The sequence below is a fragment of the Bos indicus genome, chromosome 6 (genome assembly GCF_029378745.1).
Source record: "Bos indicus isolate NIAB-ARS_2022 breed Sahiwal x Tharparkar chromosome 6, NIAB-ARS_B.indTharparkar_mat_pri_1.0, whole genome shotgun sequence".
Classification (NCBI taxonomy): Eukaryota; Metazoa; Chordata; class Mammalia; order Artiodactyla; family Bovidae; genus Bos; species Bos indicus.
In genome coordinates, this window is record NC_091765.1 from 103,238,492 (window position 1) to 103,265,735 (window position 27,244).

The 27,244-nt window shown below is 51.6% G+C and overlaps 1 protein-coding gene and 1 pseudogene across 1 annotated transcript; both read right to left on the reverse strand.

Moving 5' to 3' along the window:
- Positions 1 to 1,963: 1,963 nt before the first annotated feature.
- LOC139183671 (epididymis-specific alpha-mannosidase-like) lies at positions 1,964 to 5,578 on the reverse strand. Its single transcript, XM_070791759.1, has 3 exons — positions 5,469 to 5,578; positions 3,594 to 3,714; positions 1,964 to 2,195 (listed from the first exon to the last, which is right to left on the reverse strand). Exons 1-3 carry the CDS (start codon positions 5,481 to 5,483, stop codon positions 2,098 to 2,100), a joined length of 234 nt encoding a protein of 77 aa, XP_070647860.1. The 5' UTR covers positions 5,484 to 5,578; the 3' UTR covers positions 1,964 to 2,097.
- Positions 5,579 to 6,681: 1,103 nt separating this feature from the next.
- LOC109560075 (epididymis-specific alpha-mannosidase-like) overlaps positions 6,682 to 27,244 on the reverse strand; it is a 42,532-nt pseudogene continuing 21,969 nt past the window's right edge.

The window sequence follows — 27,244 nt, forward strand, 5'->3', positions numbered from 1 at the left end:
TTGAGCAAGCTCTGGGAGATGGTGATGGACAGGGAAGCCTGGTGTGCTGCAGTCCATGGGGTTGCAGAGTTGGACACGACTCAGGAGAGGAGCCACTGCATATTCAGAGCTGTCTACTGGGGAACACACTTTGTGGTGTCACCTGTCACCCAGTGTGCAGTATTGCAAAATGTACTGTTCTTGGCACTTCACTTGGCCCTGCCTCAGCCATGGGAATGTCGGCAGTCAGCCCCGGTGTCCCTCAAGCACTCTTTTCACAAAACCACCAGTGCAGATGCACAGAAGTCGGGTCCCAGGTCCACAGTTGTGCACCTGGACCGGCCATGGGGGCTACGGAGGCAGCCCAGCCTTGCCTCCATGTACACGCACCCAAAAGCCCACGGATACCAAGACTGGATCCATCCCAGCCACAGCAGCGCCCATGTCTGCTCAGATATCTCGAAGACCCTGAGTTTACAAAGCCAGCAGCGGTGGTGTACATCCCTAGCCACAGGGAGAGATTTCAACCGTTTCTTAAGAACTGGGGCCCCTGGGGCTCAGCTATGGTTTCAACCCTGCTTCTGCATGTGGACAACCCACTGGTGCCTGTGCCCAGAGCCTGCCTAGGCAGCGGCTGGTGTTTACACTCTGAGAGTCCACTGAGGTGGTGCCCTGTTCGCTGAGAGTATCTGTGAGAGTGGGGAGAAAGAGGCTGCTATGGTGGGCCCCCTCCTCCCTTTATGTAGCACTTAACAATGGCGCTTATCTACTAGGGCAGGCTTAGGCTTTTTCCACGAACAACCCTAATTGTGACAATAACACACTCCAGCCCCTTGAGGCTGTTTCCACGCAGCCAACCCCAGCCCTCTTCTTCTCTTCTAAACCCCCATGCTTCAGCACCCATTCCCTGCCTGTACAGCAGACGTGTGTCTCAGGCTGGGGTGCACGGAGTGGTGATGGGACAGTGAGCAGTCACACCCATTCTCTCCTCCCACAGCCCCAGCAAGTGCAAATCTATCTTCAACCTGTGTGGATTTGTCTATTCTAGATGTTTTATGTAAATAGGGAAGTACAGTATGTGGCATCTGTATCTACCTTTGTTTGTAGTTGTTTAGTTGCGATGTCGTGTCCGACTCTTTGCGACACTATCCATGGGATTCTCCAGGCAAAAATACTGGAGTGGGTTGCCATTCCCTTCTGCAGGGGATCTTCCTGGCCCAGGGATCCAACCTGCATCTCCTGCACTGGCAGGTAGATTCTCTACCACTGACCACCAGGGAAGCACTGCCTTCCTTGGCTAAGTATAATCTTTGGGATGTTCTACATCCTTTTCTATGGCAGAGTAATAGCCCATTCTGAGGATACGCATGCTTTGTACATCCAGGTACCCAAGTGCGGATGCACACTTGGGTTGTGTCCACTTTTGATCACTGTGAATCAGTCCTTCAATCCTTTCAATCCTTCGGGCACACCTCGGAGTAGAAGTTACCCTTTTCTTGTTGTTAATAATCCTTATACTGGATGTCCCCTGTTTCACCTGCTGTGGGTTTTTCCTTTCATCACTCAGTGCCTTGAGCTGGGAGGCCCTCCTGCTTGGCAGGTGTGCCCTGGGGCACAGGGGGAGTCTGGAGTTAGACTCACAGTTTGGCTTCAAATACCAGGTTCAGGGCTGCAGCTCCCTGCCCTGAATGGTGTGTACAGTCTCCCTTCTGCAGGGCTGTCACCAGTCTGAGACGAGCCTGTGAAGGTGCCCAGCACACAGAAGGGCCACTGTTAAGCCTGGAGCCTGGTGAGATCTGGCAGGACCTGCAGGCAGATGCATTTTAGTATCAATGTGGGTATCCCCTCTGTCTTTAAGAGAATCTTCTATCTTTGACTTTTGCAAATGAAGGAGGAAGTATGAGCTTGTGTGAAGCACCATCCATGGGAGGAGAGGAGAGAGAGGACTGGTTCTAGCAGGCAGGGCAAGAAACAGGTCCTTATGCAATTTTTATTTAAGAAATCAGAACACCCCAATTCCATCCATTTCCTGCCCTTAGCCCACCAGACGGGCAGCTGTTCCCCTCATCTCTCCAGGCTGCTTTTCCGTGTCTTGGGCCCACAGAATCTGCCAAGGGCTCACTGCTCTTGAAAGTGAATGAAGAACGTCCGGATCTCCTTTGGGTGGATGGCGATGTCGGGGCCTCTGCGGGGTGGCAAGGGACGGTGGGCGCCACCTGGGGGAGCAGAGGTGGTCTGTCACTCTCCTTTGGAGGTGCCTGCTTCCCCAGGTCGCCACATCCCTGCAACCCCCTCAGAACACTCCTCCTGTCTGCATTCTTGTGGCTCCCTCTATGGTAGTGGTCTTCAGGTGCCCCCTTCCTGACCGGATGCCACTGCCCATGGGCCTCTTTCATTTATGGCATCCCCTGATGGCTCAGCCACAGTGAAGGCATGTACAGGTGGTCCTGGCCCTACTTGGCCTTGTATCCCCTGGGATGTGGCCTCAATGCCTAAGAGCTTTTTCACTGAGGCCATGAAGGGGCCCTGCCTTTTATCTCACTGGGCTCCCCTGAAGTCACACACTGGGGTCTGGCTTCACTCTTGGGATGGAACCTATTCATCTGTCCATTTTTATACCCATTCATTTTTCTATCCATCCAATCATCCATCCATCCATTCTTGTCCATCCATCAAACCTCCGTCTATTCATCCATCCATCATGCAGCCATCTTCCTTCCTTTTATTCTTCCATTCATCCATCCACCTTCTAGCCATCTTTCCATCCATCCACCCTTCTGCCCATCCATCTAACCTCCATCTATTTATCAATTTATCTTCTATCCTGTTTTCATCCTGCCTTCTGCCTATCCATCAATCATCCATCTTCCTTTCTTCCTTGCATCTTTCCATCCACCCATCATCCAAACATCTACCTGTCCAGCATCCATCTACTTCCCTTCCTTCCTTACATCTCCTTTTTTCTAACCAACTGTGCTTCCATCTATCAGTGTATCACACGTCAACCAGATATCTACTCATGTACCCAGACTATACTTTGTGTAGTAGACAAAGAGGAAATAAATGGGTCAGAGAAGAATGAGGAGGAAGGGAGAGCAGGGGAGATACCTACTAGCCTTGGACCTGGGGGAGCTTGATTAGGAGCAGTCTGGGATGAAAGGGACAAGGACATGTCAGATGGTGTGATCGTCACAGGCAAAGACCAGGAGGCCAGAAACAGTCAATGATTTCCAAGAGCTAAGTGTGGAGTGTGCAGTGCAATGCACAGCGTGGCAGACATCAGAGCCTCCTGGTGTATGCTTGCAAGTCTGGAGCTCATCCAATCTATGGAGTGGGTGTGTGGCCTTGGAAACACACACACACACACACACACACACATACACACACGTGCAGCCTCTGTTGAACCCTGGCAAGTAGACTGACCTGAAGCCTTCCTTAACTTGCTGCAGTAGATTCAGGGAGGCTGAGACCTGGAGAAGGAGGGCAGCCTGTCCAAGGTCACATGCGCCTTAGCGGGCAGAGCTGGGATCTGAGCTAGGTCTGTTGAGCTCCTGACCCTGGCTAAGGATCAGGCTGGAAATCCCGGGCAAAGCCTGAACCAGGGGCACACAAACCTCTGTGTTGGTGACCATCCTGTATCTTCCAGCTCCAGTGCTGCAGTGTGCCCACGTCCCAGGTCCCTGTGAGTGAGCACTCCTCCACAGACACCACGGAGCCTAGACTCCGCAGCACAGACTGCAGGACAGAAGCACAGGGAGGGGTGAGCACCCAGCCCCAGATCAGAGGACAAAACAGAGGCAGCAACAAAACCATGGCCCAGCGGACAGCATCCTCCTACATTTCATTGTCAGAGCAAATCCCCATGGACAGGATGAAAGTGAAAGTTGCTCAGTCCTGTCCGACTCTTTGCGACCCCATGGACTATACAGTCCATGGAATTCTCCAGGCCAGAATACTGGAGTGGGCAGCCTTTCCGTTCTCCAGGGGATCTTCCCAACCCAGGGATCCAACCCAGGTCCTGCATTGCAGGCAGATTATTTACCAGCTGAGCACCCAGGTATGGACAGGACAGACAGGATGGTCAGCAGGAGGAGCTGGTCTCCCCAGGTGCTGAGCTGGAGGAGCACACCAGGAGGGGGCAGGCACATGGACCTGCTCCCAGCTGTGAGTCCCCTCCTCCCCGTGATGCTCAGGTGGAGCCCTGCCTTGCTCCAAGATGGCGTCAGTCATGTTATCCACCCCCTTTCCCCATAATGCTCAGATCGTGCAGAGAGGGGAGGCAGGGGGTAGCTCCATCCCTGAGGAGGAAGGACAGTGCTGATTGGTAAGCTGAGGGCTCTTCTGCAGGAGCTTCCCAGAGAGGGTGGAAGGAGGAGGCGTGGAGGGCGAGGCGCTCTGTGCTCCCAAGACTGGTGTCAGCTTGTGAGCAAGAGGTGACAAGGAGGAAGTAATGAAGCCAGTGCGCTGCTGAAGCTGGGCGGGAAGATGAAGCTGACAGTGTCTCTGATGACAGCGGGCTGGGAATCAGTGAGGAAAGAGACCACTCCCCACCCTTATATTCATGGCTGTGAAAGGAGGGCATTGGGAAGACACCACAGGGAGGACTCTAGGTTGGGTTGTTGGGATTCTCTCAGATTGCAAGAATCCCTGAAGCCAAAGCAACAAGAGAGATTTAGAGAAATTCTCCATGAGCAGGAGATGGGTAAAGAGCTCAGATCCCCCATGAAGAGGGCAGACTGGGGATAAAGGAGGGGTCTCCATACATCACAGGGGTGTGGGGGGGAGGATGTGGTTGGGCTGGAGGTCAGCAGCCTCACTTGTAGTGTGGGTCAGAGGGTGATCCAGGGGTCAGGAGGGGAGGGAGGACACAGGCAGGAATCTGGGGGCACTGACATCCATCAGGGAGTCAGGCGCCATATGCACCTTATCAGCTGAGAGCATCAGCATCCTTGTGGGGAAAGACCCTTACCTCTCCATTTACAGGTGAGGACATGGAGGCCCAGAGCCTGGGGTTGGGGGTTGGGGACCAGGATACCAGGCAGAAATGCCCAGACTCACACCCTGGACTGAGTGACTCTGATCACCTACTCGATAATCTGTGTGAGAATCTGTTTTGTTTTCTGATCCCACAAATAACATCTGTGTTGTGTAAAAAGATTTACCACAAGAATAAAACAAGAAACGAACAAAATACAGGCATGTGATAAGAATAGAAAAGTCTAGAAGAACACGAGTCGGAGGGGGTGGGGTGCCCTCATGCACCCCAGAGATCAAATCTCGTGTTTTTTTTTTTTTTTTCAAGACAACCATAAGGCATATTTTAGCCAAGGTGGCATCTGAGTCAGGATGGTCACACTTGGGGTTTGACTTGGGGTCACACATGTGAGCATCTGCTTGTGTGTCCTGACTCAGCGATCCGGGAGTGGGACGTGGGGTGGGGGTTCCTGACTCAGTGATCCAGGAGTGGGACGTGGGGTGGGGCAGGATACCTGCAGATTCACCATCACAGGCTGAGACAGGACAGGGTGCTGTCCCTTCTCATACAGGTGGTGGAGCCACAGCAGGACTCGGCAGAAGTCCACTTTGGCCTGTCCTTGATGGCCTTAGGGACAGAAGGAAGGTGGTGGTGAGGAACCCTGGTCTGTGCCTGGTACTTTACACACACCTCCCTTTCGCATCTTCAACCTCCCTTGGAAGCAGCTAACACAACCCCTACTTCACAGACAAGAAAACCAAGGCTCAGAGAGGGGTAGGTACTTGGTCTGCAACAAAAGAAGGAGTGAGGATTCCAATCAGGTCCAGCCGATGTTAACGCTCCCCACCATGCACACAGGGGCCAATGCTGATGCCTAGCAAGTCTTGGCCTCATTCACTGTTGTGGTCCTCACTGGCCTGCCCTCCAACCTGCCAGTTCTCTGGTATAGTCTTTCTGCCTCTGCCCCAGTGAACAGTGGTGTGGCTTCTTGACTCTGAGGCCAACACAAAGTGATGTGTCATGTCCCACAGATGCTTTATCCTGTCCCTCTAATTGAGGAAGCCTGTGTTAGAAAACAGTCTCCATCTGCTCAGATCAGATCAGTCGCTCAGTCATGTCCGACTCTTTGCGACCCCATGAATCGCAGCATGCCAGGCCTCCCTGTCCATCACCAACTCCCGGAGTTCACTGAGACTCACGTCCATCGAGCCAGTGATGCCATCCAGCCATCTCATCCTCTGTTGTCCCCTTCTCCTCCTGCCCCCAATCCCTCCCAGCATCAGAGTCTTTTCCAATGAGTCAACTCTTCGCTGGTCCCTGGTAAACAAAGGAGTAGGGCCCTCCTGCTGGGCCCCACTGGACACATGGCATAGGGGTGAAACTACCTTACGCTGTTAGGGCCCTGAGAGTTTGGGCTCTTTGTTATTGCAGCAGAAGAGTTCATGGACTCTCTTTCCCTCTTCCTAATGCTGTGGTTAAGGACAGGAGCAACAGAAACAGGCAAAGACCTCTGGGTCCAGAACATGACAATGGTGACGATGATGGTGATGGTGGAGACGGTGATGATGGTGATGCTGGCGATAATGAGGACCATGGCGATGATGGCGGTGATGACAACATGGGGTTGTAAGAGTCTGGGAGAGCAGGAGGCCCTCTAGCCATCTGCTGCTGCTCCCCTCGCTCGGTCACTTACTTTTCTCTAGGAAGAAGGACTTGCTTGCTTAGCCCAGGCTCATCTCTCCTCATCTTTGGTACAGGTTGCCTCCAGGAGGTGGGTTCTCAGTGGACTTTGCCTCCAACACAGGTAAGCATGACTGCTGCTGCAAGAGATGATCCCCACCTCCTCTTCTGTGACACGTGGAGCAAGGTATGAGAGGTCAGTGTGAAGAAGCCATGGGGCTTACAGGATCAAGCCACAGACGCCAACACCCACTTTATTGCCCACAAAGGTGGTATTTGGCCTCTGCCTCTTCCTTTCCCTCTTGATCCTCATCCTGCAGACTTCACACTGGAGTGTGCCAGCCCTTGGAGGGTCTCTGGGAACATGGGGGCGGCTGAGGCACAGTCAGCCCCATGTTTGAGATGCTCTGAGTGTAAAGGGACACATAAGGTGTACCAGGGGCTTTGGCAATATGATGAGCTGCTTCCTGGCAGTTGTTTCCTCCACGGGGAGGTTCTCCTGGATGCCCTGCTGGGGGCTCCCCTCTGTATACACTCATTGCAGTCTAGATGGCACCTGGGCCCCACCTGTCCCTGGCTTGCTGAGTGACCTGCCTCTCAGTGGGCCTCCGTCTCCTCATTTGGCAGATAAGGAAACCAGATAACCTCACAGAGCCTGGATGACTCTGGGGAAAGCGCCTTTGCCTGGTGATGAGTTTGGGGACCTGGTTGACAACAAAGAGGCAAGAGTGAGTCTGGATGCCTGAACACCTGCCTCACCTTTCTGAAGATTCTGCAGGTGCTTTGTGTGGTTCAAGTTGTACGTCCAGCCTGGGATGCTGAGGATCTGCAGGTGGAGACTTGGAGGCAGCATCACAGCCTCTTGCTGCTGGAAGTCTGGGTGAACCCGGGTAGTCTCTGCAAGGCAGATGGACAACAAGGAGAGAGTTTGGGCCAAGCTTCTCCTCCTGGCATTCAGAGCCCTCCACATTAAGTGGAGCTTTCCACACACATTTCATCCAATCTCACACCCCTCCAACCTGTGGCCCACACCACACGCAGCCTGAAGCATCTGCTGGTGCAAATGCCATCTCCTCACAATACCTTGGGCTACAGTGATTGACGCTTTTGAATTGTGGTGTTGGAGAAGACTCTTGAGAGTCCCTTAGACAGCAAGAAGATCCAACCAGTCCATCCTAAAGGAAATCAATTCTGAATATTCATTGGAAGGACAGATGCTGAAGCTGAAACTCAAATACTTTGGCCACCTGATGCGAAGAACTGACTCATTTGAAAAGATCCTGATGCTGGGAAAGATTGAAGGTGGAAGGAGAAGGGGACAACAGAAGATGAGATGGTTGGATGGCATCACCGACTCAATGAACATGAGTTTGGGTAAACTCCAGGAGTTGGTGATGGACAGGGAGGCCTGGAGTGCTGCAGTCCATGGGGTCGCAGAGTCGGACACAACTGAGTGCTGAACTGAACTGAACTGACAGTGATTGGTCAGGCTCGGGTCATGTGATTTGATCAGACCAATCAGATTCTTTTCCTGGGATCTTGGCTCTTGAGACCTGAGTCTGAGTCTCAGTTCCTTTTGGGTGGGGAGACACACAGTCCTAGAGCTGTTTACAGCTACATCTCAGATAAGAGGAGAAAGAAGGTCTGCGGACAGAGCAAAGCTCAGGTGACAGAAAGAAGGAGGGAAGTGGCCTCATGAAGCGTCCAGCGCCCAAGGCACAATTACACCTCAGCCCTTCTCTGGGGTGCATTGGCCTCTGAATAAAGTCTCCTTGTGGCTCAGGCGGATCTCCAGTTTCTCTCATGTGCCACCAGAGGAGCCCAGGGTGGGACCCATGGATGGAGCTGACCACAGCCATGGAACTTGCTCTCCATGGCTACATCTGTTCTGCAGGAAGGGCTCCCAGGTGCTAGGAAGGAACTACTGACTGACCCAGGAGCAGAACCGACCCTGCTGGTCCATCACATCCCCTCTCCTGGGAATCTGCCCCTGGACCTGGAGGTGGCCGGGAAGGCAGCTCTTGGCAGTCCTGGGAGAGATGGACATGAATACCTGCTTTCGAGAGGCCCTGAGCTGCTGTGTCTCCCTCCTGCCCTGGCCTCTTCTCCATCTCCTCCTTCTGTTCCACAAGCATCTCTGGGCCTGGTTGCCTCTTGGGATTCTTTTCTTCCAAATAAGAGAACATCAACTGATAGCCCTTGAAGTTGATCTCTGAACTCCCCCTGGTTCAGGATCCCATCTCCACCAGACCTACAGGGCGCCAGGCCCTCTCCTCAGCATCAATCCCTCTCCCGCTGAATTGGTTTCTGCCTGAGCTCATCTCCCCCCGTACAGGTCGGCTCACCCAGGGGCAGGGATGACAGCTGCACTGAGAGGCGGCCCTCTTACCGCTCAGCTCTCGAATCAGCACTACGGGTCTGTGCTGCAGCGCCACCCCGCTCCTCCGGCCAAGGTCCCTGGTGAGGGTCGAGGGTCCCAGCAGGAGCCAGAGCACCGAGTGGACAACCGAGGTGTCGTTCAGCGTGACGTTGACGGACAGGGCCCACTGCTGTTTGATCAACAGCCGCCGATGGAGCATGACCTGCAGGGAAGAGTCATCCGACAGGCCCTGCCTGGCCCCTGGCGGGCCCGTGGTGACCAGAGGGGCCTCCTCCTACCTCCATCTGCCCGCTCCCTTGGCTGGAGACGCCATGCGCCTGCTCCGACAGCAGCACCAGCCTGCTCTGTCTGTCCTGGATGAAGGCCGACTGAGTCATGGGGTAGTAATTCTGTGGACAGAATATTGCCAGAGTGGTGGTCATGGTCATGGGCCAAGGGGGCCACCTGATCAGGCATCTCCCTCGGGCCCCCACCAGCCTCCCCCACAGGCACAGCGGCAGCTCAGGGCGGCACTGGTAGTGGTGGGGAGGGGCTCTGACTTGTGAGGTGGACGCCCTGGGATTCAAATCCAGCTCCACTGCTTCCTGACCTTACGAGCTGGGGGACTCAGGCTGCCCAAGCCTGTTTCCCCACCTGTAAAAGGGGCTCCAAAACCATCCCTGAAAAACTGTGGCAGGAAGGGAATGAAGGCTTGTGTGTCCGTCCAGTCTGAGATAGGCTAATGGTTGCCCGATAGTAAAGGGCTCAAGCCTGGGCTGGAAAGCGGTCACACAGTCCACACCCTTTGCTCTGTTGGAGCAACATGTCCTGGGCTGAGGGCCTTGGACTCTCTGGAGCCCAGGCCACAGCGGGTGAGAACCAGCCAACAGGGATGAGAGGGACCAGAAACTCAACAGAGCAGGGAGGGGCCACATTCCCCACAGGAAGGAGAAAGAACTCACATGGATTGAGGCTCAGGAGGTGCCCAGCCTGGCACTGCTCCTGGATCATCCCTGCTGATCGCACAGCGCTGGGGGGAGGCTACCCCCTTTCCCAGGAGAGCACCGAGGCCCAGGGAAGCCAGGGGACTTGCCCCAGGTCATGCTGCTGGGGGCAAAGCATCTCAGAGCTGAACTGATTTCAGAAATCAGCCTGTGCGGTTTCCCTGGCAACCAGGCAGTGGCTCAACTAAGAGCAGCAAAGGAGGGTCACACCTGCTCAGGCCTGGACAGGCACCATCTGCTTCATCCTCAGAGCAATCCCAGCAGGTCAGTCATCTGACAGAGGAGGGCACGCGGCGCCCACAGTGGACCTCAGGGACTTGCCTTATATGTGGGGGCACCAGAGCTCTGACCTCAGGTCTGAACAAGCCTGGGTCTCAGCCCCTAATGCACACTTGGGTAACAGAGGTTCTGGGAGATGCTCTGGAGGCCTCTGCCGCTGGATCTAAGGGGTGTCTCCAGCCTCTTTTGAGAGGCAGCCTCTCAGGTCTGCTCTGTGGCCACTGTTCCCAGGGGCACCACAGGATGTACCCGAGTGAGAGTGTTCACCATGTACTGCTTGTAGGCTCTCCGCTGCATCTGGTACCCATGGTTGTCAGAGTAGAGGACCCGGGCGGTGTTGAGATGGGTGCTGGTCCTCCAGATGGCCTCGTGATTCAGCTCCAAGGGGCCCACCCTGTACTCCTGCTCCATGCGATGACACAGCAGCTCCCCGTCAGCTCCCGGGGGCCTGCAGGCCAGCTGGGAATAGATGGGGTACGTGGGGTCCCTGTCATTCACCGTCCTGGAGAAGGAGCAGAAGAGATACGTCAAGCTGGGGGAGACTTCCGGAAGCCAGTCCCTTCTCTTTTCATTCCTCTCTTTCCCTCCCTGCCTCTTTGCTGCCAGGCAGGGCAGGCAGAGGGGCTTCTTGGGCAAAAGAACAGGAGGAGCCTGCTTCACCAGAGGCACTGAGCACCTGGCAAGTTCTGGGCTTACTTCTCTGCATTAATGAGAACACAGGAACGGCTCTCATGTGTATATCATTGTCGGTTTCCCAGGTAGCTCAGTGGTAAAGTCCCCCACCTGCCCGTGACCACCTACTGTGTGCTGTGCACAAGCAGAGGGCTGACCTCACCTGTAGAAGCATCGTCAAATCTCGGTCAAGAGCTGCCCATCCAGGATCTCCATTTCCACAGCCGCCCACACTGGTTTCGCTGTACCATTAGGAGCAAATACGTAGTTATCGGAAATGGATACCTGACTCTCGTCACTGTTATCGTGATATTCCATGAACTCCTGGGTCACCTGGATGGTTCGGTTACTCTGTCTGCAGAGGTGGAAAAGAGAAAAGAGTATGATTGTTGTGGACAGTTTCTTCCAGGAATTCTCCTTGTGATGGGATCCAGGCTCAGAAGGCCTCTATTTAATATTAAGACACCAACATGGAACCAGGAGTGAACAAAAATAACTTCCTCAGAGCCTATGTGACTGTCATTGAGAGGGTAACAGGCAGGAAGGCCAGGGGTCTCCAAATAGAGGAAATAGCCTGCAAGCGTCAGACGTTTTTATCTCTCTTAGCGGCAGGAGGAAACAAACTAGCAATATTTTTTCCTTCTCTATACAAATTTAAAGGGAGGTTTCTCTTAAAATATTGTGTTGCCATAATGACACCGGGCTTCACCTGAAGTTAGCTATTCTTGAGTCTAGAGATAACCAATGCCTTTTTCTTATGGAAATGTTCGTCTTAAGCTATGCTAATGTGCTATGCCTTTACCCCAAACTCTGTCTCCAAGTCGGTTCGCCTCTTGGCCCAGAACCTACTTGACAAACCAGTATGGATATTGTTCCCCTAATCTATGTAAATGAAACTATTTGTATGGTGGTCTGCCCTTCTTCAAGATTCAAGTTAATCATTTTATGGCCCAGGATAAACCATTTGGTGCCAAGATTATCCCAAAATGCATCTAATGGGTGAGGGGCCTGGTGCCATTCTGAATTTTAAGACATTCCTTTCTTTCATTAACAGACTGCTAGTGACTATATAACATCCAGCTAAAGACTAGCAGGGGGGTACTCTTTCTGCCCCCTTCTGATGCCTATGTCAGAAGCTTTCTCTATCTCCTTTATACTTTAATAAAACTTTATTACACAAAAGCTCTGAGCGATCAAGCCTCGTTTCTGGCTCCGGATTGAATTCTTCTCCTCCGGGGGCCAAGAATCCTGGTGTATTCGCGTGATTCAACAACAACCTTTCATCATGAGGACCCTCAATGAAGCTCATGCACTCAGCTTGGACAAAAGCTCCGTGGACTCACCAAGAGCCCAGGAGGTACAGATTTTCTCCCTATCCAGGAAAGAATCCCACAGGAGGAGGGGAGAGAGGCTGCAAAACACGCTCCCAAGAGCATAAGCAGAGGGTGTAACACGGTTTCAGAGGCTCTACTCTCACTGCTTTATTGAGTTAAATATTTATTTATCTATTTCTGCTTTATTGACTATGCCAAAGCCTTTGACTGTGTGGATCACAATAAACTGTGGAAAATTCTGAAAGAGATGGGAATACCAGACCACCTGACCTGCCTCTTGAGAAACCTGTATGCAGATCAGGAAGCAACAGTCAGAACATGGACATGGAACAACAGACTGGTTCCAAATAAGAAAAGGAGTATGTCAAGGCTGTATCTTGTCACCCTGCTTATTTAACTTCTATGCAGAGTACATCATGAGAAACGCTGGGCTGGAGGAAGCACAAGCTGGAGTCAAGATTGCTGGGAGAAATATCAATATCCTCAGACATGCAGATGACACCACCCTTATGGCGCAACTCTGTGGGCACACAAAATAGCACAGACGTGTACGGTGTAACATGGTGACTTGTATGGTATGTGAAATATATCAACACGCTTGTCATATATGGAAGAACAAAGGCCCTCCTCCAGCAAACTGGCCCTGGGGTGGTCTGCGCACATGGTGGCTGCCCCCCTCAGGCCTCTGCACAGGCAGGTCCTTCTAAGGAACCACTGTCCGCTCGTCTGACCCACGGATTCCCTGCAGACTGCAAGGCCTCAGGCCTGGCTCTGGGTGTCTCGTCCCTGCCAAGCCTCCTCTGAGCCGCCCTCTGTCTATTCCAACAGGCTTCCCTCTCTGTGTGGCAGGTGCTGGCTGTACCCCTACTGGGAGGTGAGGGAGCCGGGTGAGAAGCACACTTCCCTCACCTGAGCCTAAAGCACCTGAAGACACACAGACACCAGGCAGATGGACAGCAGGACACTCCTGGGAAGGGCTGGGCGGGGGTGGGGCTTGGCTGTGGGGCACCCGCGGGTGGGCAGAAAGGGATGGCGAGCTGGAGCCGGCCCTTCAGGAAGGGATGTGGGGCCTGAGTGATGACGGAGCCCAAAGCCAGCCTGCAGGCTTCAGCTTTCCCTGCCTGACCAGGGAAGCTCACATGTGCTGGGGTTGTACCCCATTTCTGCTGCCCCCCACACCCTCTGCTGACCTCCCATGCTGGCTGCAGTCGGCCCTCCCTACCTGCCTCATGCTCTCCCAGACGTCCCTGTGGACTGACTGAAGGACAGAACTTCCCATGAGCCCCATTGAGGGGCAGTCCTGGTCTGAGCTTACAGAGCTGCTGACAACTGACAGGGCTGAGCTCCAGGTGATGCTCACCTTTCTCACATCAACACCCCGTCTCCCTCCCCTGCAGTCTGCCCCCTCTCCTCTCTTTCCTTCACATCGGTTTCTAGCTGGTGCTCCTCCTAAGCTTCCTGTTCCCCTGAGTCTTCTTCCTGTGAGGAGGTCACAGGAGGAAACGGAAGTGGGTATGTTGGAAGAGGCAGCTGAGGAGCAATGAAACTGCCTGGGATGGGAGCTGAGGATGGACAAGGGTGGCTCCAGACTCTGGGAGCCAACTTTCCCCTGATAAGTGACTACATGAGTGAATGGATAGATAGATGGAAGGATGGATGGAGATGTGGAGGGGTGGGTGCAAGGATGAATGTGTGGTGAGTGGATGGATGGATGGGAGGGTTGGTGGATGGATAGATTTTTTGTGTCTCTCAATTTAAAAAAATTTTTACAATGGCTACACTTTTTCCATGATGAACTTTTCAACGCCCCTCCCTTTTTTTCCCTGTGAAACAACATCTTTGGAATAAACAAGTTCACAAAAGATTTTCTTGACCTGGCCCAGTCACACACTTCTCCAGCACCACAGTTTGAAAGCATCAATTCTTCAGCATTCAGCCTTCTTTATAGTCCAACTCTTACATCCATACATGGTTACTGGAAAAAAAACATAGCTTTGACTCTACAGACCTTTGTTGGCCAAGTGATGTCTCTGCTTTTTAATACGCTGTCTAGGTTTGTCACAGATCAAACCAGTCAATCCTAAAGGAAATCAGCCCTGAATATTCATTGGAAGGACTGATGCTGAAGTTGAAACTCCAATTCTTCAGCCACCTGATGCGAAGAGCTGACTCATTATAAAAGACCCTGATGTTGGCAAAGACTGAAGGCAGGAGGAGAAGGGGATGGCAGAGGAAGAGATGGTTGGATGGCATCATTGACTCAATGGACATGAATTTGAGCAAACTCCGGGAGAGAGTGAAGGGAAGCCTGGTGTGTTGTAGTCCGTGGGATCAAAAAGAGCTGGACATGACTAAGCAATTGAACAACAAAAACAAGACTCACACACCTAGAAATAGAGCTGGTTACACAGCAAGAGGCTTCACCACCATCACATCCTTGACATACAACTGAGGAAATGGAGACCCAGGTGAGGCATTACCTGCCCAGGTCCCAGGACCCTCCTGGGCTCAGAGGCAGCAACGGCTGCACCTCACCTCTCCCAGATGCTGTGCATCAGGTTGGTGTCCTTGTCCAGGAACACGGTGTAGCAGTCATTCTCCACGTGCACCAGGCACCTGCCCGCTTGCCTACGATTTGTCCTGGGTCTGCGGCCAAACTGCTTGGTGCTGTCCACAGAGGCCCCAGTCTCCTGAGTGTCCTTCTGGGCCCTCCTCATGGGCCTGATAACGTAATACCAGTAACTGAGTCCTGGGGTCGTGGTCAGCACAAGCAGGTCATAGGCAGATGGCGTCTCCTTTGAGTTCTGGACCTGCGAGGCCAGAGGGACAGGATCACATGATGGATGTTACGGGGGGAAGACATCTCAGTCTCCTTAGCAGCCCTGGGCTTACACACCTCCCGGATGGAGTGCTCGCTCTCCACGGGGGCAGCAGGGTCATCCATCATTGGGCTGAACTGGGCTCCCCTCCTGCATCCTCTATGCTCAACAGGGTCCCAGCCCAGCCCATACTCCCTCTTCCTTCCTTTCTCCTTTGGGGCTGAAAAACCAACGTCCCTCCTTCCCAACTCTCCCTGCTGTTTCCTGCCTCTGAACTTTTGCTCACACTGTTCCCTCGACCTGGAGGGCCTCCTCTTTGGAGGGAGCTCTCTTGTCTTTTCATCCTCCAATTTCCCGGAGGAGGGAGGTTTTCAGGATTTTCTCCATCTCTAAGTTATCTGATTTAGGGATGGGATGAGGACTCTGGATCCATGTAGGGAGCCCCCTCACTCTCTAGAGAATGGGTCCCATCTCTGGGCTGTTGAGGGTTTTGTGGAGGGGGGCAATTAACAAGCTCATGTTGCTTCTCACCACCTCCAGTCTGGTTGTTCTCTGAACTAAAGCAGACACGATATCCCCACGCATACCCCTCAAACTGTCCTGAAGGCTCACCTCCACTACAGTTATCATCTGTCACATTCTCTACTTTCTAATTTTGTTTCCTACTTGGATCCCCCTGCTAGAATACTAGCCCCCTGAGGGCAGGGATTTTTGTCTGCTTGCTTATTAAAGTTTCTCCAGCACCTAGCATAACCCTGACATGCAGTAAGTGTTCAATAATATTAAGTGCATTTATTCTTAGTGGGTATTGCCTTTAGGTGGGGAGAGGGGATGTTGTGTGTTGGGTCTTCTCAAACAATATCCTTCCCTCCTCCATCAATGTGAGACAATCTTCCTCCTGTGTCTCAACTAAGTGCTGGTTCCTGGTCATCACTCCATATCTTAACTGTCCATTTCTGTGTCTGCTCCCTGAACCCCAAGTGACTCTAATGTCCAGTACTCAGCTTGAGGCCACATCCCAGATAGGCATTTGGAAGTGTTTACTGAATGGCCAAGTGATGGCAGTACCTGTACCATCTCTGCAAGGAAGGATCAGCTGGGGATATGTAGGGCACCCTCTGGAACTACTTTTAGGTCCTGGTTGTGGACGGAGATGAGGAGGAACCACACACTCACACGGGATGTGGGTGTTGCAGAAAGAGGCAGCTTGGGCTCAGCCCCTAACATGGCACATCCATAATGATCCATCTTTAAGATCCTTTATGCCCTTCCACACAAGGTGGAAATTTATGAGCGTGTGTGCTAGTTCATTTAAGTCATGTCCATCTCTTTGCAACCCTATGGACTGTAGCCAGCCAGGCTCCACTGTGCATAGGATTCTCCAGGCAAGAATGCTGGAATATGTTGCCATGCCCTCCTCCAGGGGATCTTCCCAACCCAGGGATTGAACCCGCATCTTCTGAGGCTCCTGCATTGCAGGCAGATTCTTTACTGCTGAGCCACTGGGGAAGCCCAGAAATTTATATGAGAATATATATATTCCCAAAGGAGAGGCAGGAGGCGAAGCTTCCCATGCAGCTTAGATCACCCTGAGACATTCCAAGGAGGTGACAGAAGGCACTTCTGGTCATGTCAGATGCCCAAAGCCCAGGGTCAGTCCCCTGGGTGGATCTCACTGACCCTGATGGGCAAGTGCCCCATTATGGTGATAGCAGAGTTATTTCATGATCATGTCAAAGTTTTCCACTTCTAGGGGTCCCTGCCTGGACCAGAGGCGGTAACCACAAGTGCAGCTGAGGCAGGACTCCCACCCATACCTGGGCAGGTACGGGGTTGCCTGTCTCATCTGTGAGGTTGACCTCGGGGAAGTCCGCAGTCGGGGTGACGATGGTGGTGACTGTCCAGGCCAGGGGATGGTAGACCATGGCAAAATGCCCCCCAGGCTCTGGTCCTGCACACAGACACCTGACACTCCATACATCTGGATGCCCCTCGGAACAAGGGAAACTGAGGCTGGTGAGCCTGGCCCTGCAGATCCTAGGTGAGTGGGACAGGCTGAAACTTGGGATTAGACATGCGGCTCCCTCTACACTGTTCATACTATCGTCCTGATTCCCAAGCGCGGGGGTGGGGGGGCGGCCCTCCAGAAGCTGAGGGTCCATGAAATCCTCACCCATCTCTCCCTGTCAACCCACTTTCCTGGTGAGGATGGTGAGGCCATGGGAGGTAGGATCACCTGCACAAGATGACGCATCTCCTAAGGCCTGGCTCCAAAGCACTTGGCAAAGGAGGGGTGGAGAATTCTCTGGAGTTTGGAGGGTCAAGTTCAATTACCTAGTTCAGCGCTGGAGGCCACTGTGATACTGACCTGGATACCCCTTCCATTCCATACGTCACCACCCCCCCCCCCCCACACCATGTCTTGTAGGTTCTGTCCTTTCCGATGACTCCCTGATCCCTGAACACCCACACTTTCCAGCCCCTGGCCTCTGCCCGGGCAGCTCCTATGGCAAGATGCCTTTCTGGGGTCCCCACCTACCGCTTGCCCAGGGAACTGCCCTTCTGAGCTCATGGCAATGGAAGGTCCCACCAGCACTGAATCAGACCCCAGTTCTAGCTCTCTTTCTGAGACTGTCTTCCCCTCCCAGTCCCAGTCTCTGTGGGCAGGGGCCCGTCTGCTACACCCTTGGTCCCCAGGACCTGTCCCAGGTATGAAGTAGGATGGGATTGTACACAGATACAGAGGGGAGGACGGAGCAGGTCAGGCGAGCAGCAAGGCCAGGGGGGGGAAGGGCATGGTGACAGAGCAGCTGAGTGTGGACCCCTGCAGAAGGCGCGGCAGGCCTGGCACCTGCCCAGGGAGACCAACTTGTGAGTGTGGACCCCTGCAGAAGGCGCGGCAGGCCTGGCACCTGCCCAGGGAGACCAACTTGTGAGTGTGGACCCCTGCAGAAGGCGCGGCAGGCCTGGCACCTGCCCAGGGAGACCAACTTGTCTTTGCTCAGGATTTGCAGGGATGAAGCCCATCAGTTTCAGGCAAATGGCCTGATCAGTCACTTTACCTGTGTGAAACTGTCATAGTCACACAAGCTGGTCAAATGGTGGGCCTGACATAATGTGGCCCCAAGCTGAGCTTGGGAGGGACCATGTTAGCATTTATTTCTCCCTCTAGTTGTCACATCACCCCTTCTTTGTTCACAGAGAAGAAACAGAGGCTCAGAGAAGTGACTGCCCCTTGCCAACTTCCTGATGAAAGTAAGAACCACATCTGGGATTGGGACTCGGCGTTTGAAGCCCAGTGGAACAGGAGTCTCCACAGACCTCAAGGTTCTCTTCTTAGAAAGCTATGGGATCCCCGCCAGGCCTCAGGATCCACCACTGGGGGCATGCTTACCAGAGAGGACCGGGGACCTGTCCTGGATGATGGAGGCCATCAGCTTGCATACCCCCTGCATCCCGGCACTCAGGTGCTCCACAAACATGTCTCTCACTTTGGGGGTGTGAGTCCCTGTGATGGCGTAATGGTGCTGGACCTGGGGCCCCCCTAGAGCTGAGGAGTGGGGTCAGGATCTGCCCCTGCTCAACACCTGCTCTCCTGGCACCCACTGGGCACTGGCTCTCCTTCCTTTTCAGCGGGTGCTAATGGAGAAGGTGGGGGTTCCTCCCGCTTTACAGAAGAGGAAACTGAGGTCAGATAGACTGATGGACTTGCCCAACTTTGTTTACCTTGATCTGAATCCCTGACCCGGGACAAAAAGCAGACTTCTGGAAGTGACCCCCGCCCACTACCACCCCCAGCTTCACCTCCCAGGCCTAGTCATCCCATAAGTGCTGCTAACCTGCTCAGACACGCTCCATACATGACCTTGAACTTGTCCGCACTGAGTAGGGGTGGGATTACCTCTTTTTCACTGAAGTGAAACTGAGTCACCATGGGGTGAAGTGACATTTCTGGCCACTCCAATGGAGGCATAAGTCAATCTGCTTCACCCCCCTACACACAGTGACTGGTCCTGCCAGCCGTTAATTCCCTTTGGGTAACAATGAAAGTCATGGTCAGTGAGGCCCATTTCTGACTGGGTGAGGACACAAGTTATAGAACTTCTTAGATCTCAGTTTCCCCATCTGTACAGTGGGGGACAAATGAGATAGAAATTAGTGAACAACTTCCTTTGTAGCAGCCACAAAGCCCACAGGGCTGTGTGTTCAGTATATTATCCCATTCAATTGGCTGCCTTCCTAGGTAGACATGTGGTTCTCATTGTCCAGGGAGAGAATCAGGCTCAGAGAGGGAAAGTCACTTGCCTGAGGCCACACAGCTCAACTGAGATTTGAACCTGCACAGGACGGTTGGGCACCAATACTGCTCCACTTTGCCCTTCACCCTCTGGGTGAACCTGGTTCTAAAGCTCACTGAAGCCACAGGTGGGAGTCTGGGGACCTAGCCTTGATGCAGCTTCATCATGCACAGGTCCTGGGACCCAAGGTGACCTCAGTGTTCTCATCTGTCAAGTGGACCTGTAGTGACCGGGGACCGGGAGGATCTGGCGGCCTAGGGAGGGGGAAGCACACACCCAGGAGGGTCCCATCCTGTTCCTGCCACTGAGAGGTGTGGCGTTACCTCGGAGACTGCCCAGCGGAGCTTCTGGAGCTGCTGCAGGCCCCAGGCCCGGTCCAGGAACCAGTGTGGAGCCAACATGAAGCGTGTGAACATGGACTCCCCGGCGTAGAGCAGAGCACTGCCTCGCCGCGCCAGCCCTTTGAGCCCACTTCGGGAGGCGTAGAACCCGGTCCAGGAATGAAACATATCTAGGAGAAAAAGGCCAGGAGTGGGTGTGAGGTCCTGCTCATGGAGGCCCCTGAGCCCTAGTCTGGGAAGGGCTGAGGAAGATTCGGCCAGTGAAAGGTCTGCCTGGATAACCCGGGAGACGACCCAGGATAGGCATTGATCTCAAGGCTCCTACCCCAACGAGGCCAGCAAAAGCACAAGACCCCTGAAAGGGCTGGGTAGATGGGAAGGTCTAGCTGGTCTGGGCCAGGCCTGGAGAGGCCTGGACCCTGAGGTGACAGGAATGTTGGAGACATGAATCCCAGTGTGAGCCTGTGGGTGCTAAGCCATTACAGTTGTGTCCAACCCTATGCGACCCTATGGACTGCAGCCCGCCAGGCTCCTCTGTCCATGGGATTCTCCAGGCAAGGATACTGAAGTGGATTGTCCTGCCTTCCTCAGTGTGAGGCTGGGACCCTGGGAAAGCCTGTGAGCAAAGGTCTTGGAGGACTTCAGGGGAGGAGGGAGTGGGATGAGGGCCAAGAGGACAAGACCCAGAGGCGAGGGGCCTAGAGTGCTGGCAGCCCCTGTGTGTGTCACTTTTAGGGTGAATAGGAGCCTGGACAGGCCTGCATTTCAGTGGGGTCCCTCTGGCAGCCTGCAGGGAGGGGCAGGAGAGGTGGTGGCAGCTGAGAGAGGCCAGTAGACACTGTCCTGACCCTGACTGAGAGGACAAGTTGCAGGTGGGAGGACGGAGGCTAAGCTCCTTGGCGACAGGCTGTCTCAGAAGGTGGTTCAGTGTCCCCCACTATTTCTGCTTCCTGCCTCCTCCCCAGGCTGGGGGTGGTTTGGTGATTTAGTTGCTAAGCTGTGTCCGACTCTTGCAACCCCATGGACTGTGGCCTACCAGGCTCCTCTGTCCATGGAATTCTCCAGGTAAGAATACTGGAGTGGATTGCCATTTCCTTCTCCAGGAGATCTTCCTGACCCAGGAATCGAACCCAGGTCTCCTGCATTGCATGCAGGTTCTTTACCATCTGAGCTACAAGGGAAGCCTACCAGGCTGGGCTGTGCCCCTATTCCCTGTTTGTCCCTCAAAGGACCTGGCTCAGACCAGGAAGGGTAGCCACCTGGCCGGGGGAAGGGTCACAGATGCAAGGGTCATCCACAGCCCCTCCCCCATGATGAGTGTGTACAGGTCAGGCACAGCCTCTCCACAGCCTCAGCTCTAAGCTCGACACCAACTGACCAAAGCTGACAAGATCCCACAGCCCTCAGATCAGGACCCAAACCTCCTCTGTGATGTCCAGTCTGATTAAATGGTGTTTCCTCCAGTAGGTGGAGAAGGAAATGGCAACCCACTCCAAGATTCTTGCCAGGAGAATTCCATGGACAGGGGAGCCTGGCGGGCTACAGTCGATAGAGTTACAAACAGGACTGAGCAACTAACACACCTCCAGGAGGTTACATAACCACCCCCACCCACCTCCACACCCACTGGACTTCTCTGCATCCCCTCCACCTGGATGAAGCCACTTCCCCACAGACTTCCCCCTCTAACCTCAACATAACCCCTCCTACATCCTTGTATCCCCTCCCACCCCAAGTGTAACCAGACCCACATAGAGCATCCACTTCCACCTGGGGTGGAGCCCCGCCCACTTCCATGTAGCTCCTCCCATCTACACCAGCCGTCCAGGCTCCTCTGTCCATGGAATTCTCCAGGCCAGAATGTAGCCTTTCCTTCTCCAGGGGATATTCCCAACCCAGGGATCCAACCCAGGTCTCCTGCACTACAGGCTCATTCTTTACTGTCTGAGCCACCAGAGAAGCCCAGGAATACTGGAGTGGGTAGCCTATTCTTTCTCCAGGGGATCTGCCCAACCCAGGAATCCAACCAGGGTCTCCTGCATCGCAGGTGTGTGTGTGTGTGTGTTCAAGTCACACATTGCTGTGTGTGAATTCTTTACCAGCTGAGCTACCAGGGAAGCCATGCCAGAAGCCAGTCCTCCCCTAATCTGAGGTTCCCAGGAAGTGTCCTGAGAGCTAAGCAGTTTCCCCTTCTCACCACTCAGATAAGAGGCCAAGGCTCGAGAGGCATGACCAACCCAGGTCTGGGGGAGTCAGGGCAGCACCCAGACCAGAACCAACCCTGTTAGTGGGGGCCCATTCTGGTGTCTCTTTGCAAGGGAAGGAAATGAGAAGAGAAGTATTTACAGTTGAACTGCCAAGTGGGTGTCCCTCCAGGCCTCCTGGAACCCACTTCACTGATAACAAAGTGGAGGCTTAGAGAGGTGACGTCACTTACCGAAAGCAATTCAGCCCATGAGGCGAGGAGCTGTGATCTAAACCCAGGTGAGCGTCCGAGTCACCATGTTGGGCCAGCCCTCCTGAGGCGCTGTGCTGCCGAATGGTGAGGGCGGGCAGGGGACAGGCCCGGGACAGACCTAGCTCCAGGGACCCTGGCCCCATGGTGAATGTTCAGCTAGAGGATGCCCTTGTGAGCTTACCTAGCCTGTCCCATGTGGATTGCCTCACATCTCCTCTCTGCCTTTCACAAGGACCTCTCCAGCTGAGTGATCCCTGCATGGACCTGGGGCTGGGCAAAGCTGGCTGGAGGCAGGGCCTGATTTGTCCCTGGGATGTCCTGGCTAAAACTGACCTGAGTCCTTTCCTCTCTCACTCCCCAGACCTCGGCTTCTCCTTCTGGGCAAATGGGGAGCAAGACAACAAGGATCCTTCAAGGGCTCTCATATTTTATGTAGTGAAGGTATTAGATGGTTCAACAATTTGGACAGCCCCATTCCCCACTGATGCCCTGAGCAGGTCCTGAACTGGGGTGTGGAGGGTATTTCTGCCTCCCCAGCTCAGTGTGATGATAATTCCTGCCTGGCTTACAGACAGAGGAGCTGGGTCAGCAGGGGGGTGGTGGGTCAGCAAGTGGTGTGAGTGTGGCTTGTCCTGGGAGGGGTGTTAATGTTGGGCTTCCTTTGGGGCACCTAAGGCCCTGAACTGACTTCCTCAGAAGGCACTGCCTGGATCACGTCTAGGTTTTGACCCAACAAAAAAAAACAGAGTAGATGCTGGAAGCTACATCTGCTGAGCGCTTCTTCTGGACAACTTATCAGGCTAAAACCTCTTATTGTTCCACTTTGTTTTGACATGTGATGGACTAAGCAAGATTAATGTTCCCCCTGTTTTACTGACATGGGACAGTGCCATGTCATGACAGTACCCAGGCAGAAGGCTCACCCCACAACCTTGAAATGACTTAGACTGTGCTGCCTGCAGCCAGAACAGTCCTGGCCTCTGGGACACAGGCTGGAGGGAGACAAGGTCCCCCCATAATGACTGGGTGGTAATAGAAGAAAATTGGGGCCCTGGGGCAAGGAAGGGCCAAGTGATCTAGCCTTAAAGTCAGGAAAGGCTTCCTGGAGGAGGTGACGCTGCAAGACAATTAGGATTTGCAGAAAGAGAAGGTGCCAATAGGGCACTCCTTCAGGCAGCACTGTAGTTAAAGGCATAGAGGCAGGAACCCGCTGTGTGTGGACAATGGTGAGAGGCTCGATGTGGTGGTAAGCAGGCTGTGTGTCTCTATGAGTCAGGTAGGTGGGGCAGGGACCATCTCTGCCCTAGTGCCTCTAGTAGGTTCCCAGCACAGGGCTGAACAGACACGGAGTTGGGGGAGTCTCGTACCTACCTGGCACCAAATCACCTCCTCAGTCTCCAGAGCCACACACCTGAGGAATAGGGCAGCAAGCTGTGGTGGTTTCGGATATGCCATGATATATGTTTAGAGTGTATGGCTTGGAAGTAGTCAGTGTGGCGTACTCCAAGAAGACACCGGTCTTGGGTGTGAGGCTGTTGATGTAGTTCATCAGACGGTCCATGTTCACAAATTGCACTGAAGCATTGAAGAACTGCCTGTCGCATCCCTGTGGGCCAGAAGCAACACCCTGCACTTGTGGAAGCAGAGCCCAAACTAAACAGGGTGAGTTCCTCTTCAACTCTCTCCCATTCTCCTTGGTGGGCCACAAGCTCCCAAACCAGCTCCCAAGCCCTGTGCTCTGGATGTTTCTCTGTGCCCCTCTCTCTTTCTCTCTCCTTTTTTATATTACATCCCCCATGCTTGTTTATCCTCTAGCTCCAGGATTATACCTTTTCACCACATTTCCCCGTTTCTCCAACCTTCTCAATCCTCTCTCTGCAACCACAAACTTTCATATCTTCTTCTCTCCAGTATTCTTGCCTGGAGAATTCTATGGGCAGAGGAGCCTGGCGGGCTACAGTCCATAGGGTCACATAGAGTTGGACACTACGGAGTGACTAATACACACACACAGGAAGTGTGAACAGATAGAATACTAGTGATGAAATTAAACTAGTTTTCAAATGCCTCCCAAGAAATAAAAGATCAGATTTCAAGGAGATTTCTACCAAATACTGAAGAGGAATTAATACCAATATTTTTTAGTCTCTTCCAAAAATTAGAAGAGGATAGAACACTTTAAATAAGTATGATTTTTTAAGATCAACATTACCCTTACATCAAACCAGACAAGGAAGCCTCAAGAAAAGAAGATTATAGCCCAATGTCCCTGGTGAATATAGATATAAAAATGCTCAACAATATATTCACAAAACAAGTTTTACAATACATGAAAACAGTATTACACCATGATCAAGCAGGATTTATTCCAGGAATGCAAGGGTGTTTCAACAGCCACAAATAAATTAGTGTGCAACACCCCATTAAGAAAATGCAGATAAAAATCATATGATCATCTTAATGCAGAAAAAGCATGTGACAGAATTCAGCATTCATTTATGACCAAAAGTCTCATCATAGTGGGTATGGAGGGAATATACCTCAACCTGATGAAGATCATGTATGACAAACCGACCCCTGGCAACACATTCAGTGATGAAAAACTGAAAGCTTTTCGTGTAAGATCAGAAAAGACACAGATGATCGCATGTACCACCTTTATTATGGTGTTACAAATCATAGCTGCAGCAATTAGGAAAGAAAAGAGAAGGCACAGGAATTAGAATAAAAGCAACTAAAAACTGTCACTACTGGCAGCTGTAATGATGTTATATATAAAAATCCCTAGAGATATAAATTGTTAGAATTAATAAATTCACTATAGTTGTAAGATAAAAAGTCAATATACACAATCATATGTTGATGAGCATTTCTCTATACTTACAACAAACTGTCATAAAGAGAAATGAAGGAAACAATCCAGTGATAGTTGTATCAAAAAGGTGAAATACCTAAGAATACTTTTAACCAAGTAGGGGACAGACCCGCACACTGAAACCTGTAAGGCAGTGATTATAGAAATTGAAGAAGACACAAATAAATGGGAAAATATTCTGTGCTCATGAGTGAAAGAATTGATGAAATGTCCACATTTCCCAAATCTATCTACAGATTCAATGCAAAGCCTATTACAATTCCAATGACATTTTCCCTAGAAATAGAACAACCAATCCTAAAATTTTTGGAACCACAGAAGACCCTGAGTAGTCAAATCACCCTTGAGGAAGAAGGACTGTACAGGAAGCATCATGACTCTGATTTCATCATATGCTACAGTTCAGTTCAGTTCAGTCGCTCAGTCATGTCCGACTCTTTGCGATCCCATGAATCGCAGCACGCCAGGCCTCCCTGTCCATCACCAACTCCCGGAGTTCACTGAGACTCACGTCCATCGAGTCAGTGATGCCATCCAGCCATCTCATCCTCTGTCGTCCCCTTCTCCTCCTGCCCCCAATCCCTCCCAGCATCAGAGTCTTTTCCAATGAGTCAACTCTTCGCATGAGGTGGCCAAAGTACTGGAGTTTCAGCTTTAGCATCATTTCTTCCAAAGAAACACTCAGAAAGGAATTGTCTGAGGAGACACATGTGCTGACAAAGCAAGAGACTTTACTGGGAAAAGGCACCCAGGTGGAGAGCTTCATATGCTACAAGGCTATACTAATCAAAATAGACCAATATTGACATAAAAAGAGATACATAGATCAATGGGGGAGGATAGAAAGCTCAGAAATAAGCCACACATATAAGGTAATTATTTTACATCAAAGGAGCCAATAACATAAAATAGGAAAAGGACATTTTCTACAATAAATAGTGTTAGAAAACTGGATATCCTCATTCAAGGAATGAATTTGGACTACCATCTGACACTGTACTCACATATTAACTCAAATTAGTTGAAGACTTGATGATAAGACCTGAAACTATAAAGTAAAAGAAAACATAAGCAATAAACTCCTTATCATCTATTTTAATTGTATTTTTGGATTTGATACCAAATGCTAAAGCAACCCAAGGAATAATAAACAATTTGGACTACATCAAACAAAAGCTTCTGCACAGCAAAGTATCTTCAACAAAATAAGACAACCTACTAAATGGGAAAAAATACTTGCAAATCATAAATATGAAAAAGGTTGATATTGAAAATATATAAATAATACATACAACTGAATAGTAAAATACAAGCAATTTAGGTAAAAAATGGGCAAAGGACCTGAACAGACATTTGTCCAAGGAACATATAGAGATGCCAACAGACACAGGAAAAGATACTGAATATATCAAAATCACAGAGAGGTACCACCTCAAATCTATTAGAATGACTGTTGTCCAAGAGACAAGAAACCAGAAGTGTTGCTCAAGATGAGGAGAAAAGAAAACTTTCATGCACAGTTAGTTTGAATGAAAATTGTTATAGCAACTATAGAAAACAATATGGAGATTCCTCAAGAAATTAAAGATAAAGCCACATATGATCCAGCAATCCCACTTCTGTGTGTTTATCCAAAGAAAACAAAAACATTAACTTGAAAAGACGTCTGCACCCCCAGGTTCATTGTTGCATTATTTAAAACAATATATGGAGTCAGCCTATGCATCCATCAGTGGATGAACAGATAAAGAAAATGTTATATAAATATTTATAAATGTGTATATATATATAAATATATATAGTTATTCACCAATAACATCATCAATAAAAAACAGGAAATCTTGCCATTTGCAGCAACATGGATGGGACTCGAAGTCATTATGCTAAGTGAAGTCAGATAGGGAAACATGAATGCCATATGATCTCACAGGTGAATTTTTTTAATGGACGTAATATAAAAATAAGCTTATGCCTGGAGAGAACAGATTGGTGGTTGCTTAAATGACTGATGGAAGTCAAAAGGTATAAATTTCCTTCGACAAAATACAGAAGTCTTGGAGATACAGAGTACATCATGGTAACTGTGGCTAATGATACTCTATCATGTATTTGAAAGTTGCTAAAAGAGTAGATCTTAAAAGCTCACATCACAAAAAAAATTTTTGTAACTC

Excerpts from the sequence above, each read along its gene's own strand:
- LOC139183671 (XM_070791759.1), bottom strand. Across the intron at positions 2,196-3,593 it reads GGATGGTCACCAACACAGAG|GTGGCGCCCACCGTCCCTTG; the intron begins GTTTGTGTGCCC and ends CTGCTCCCCCAG.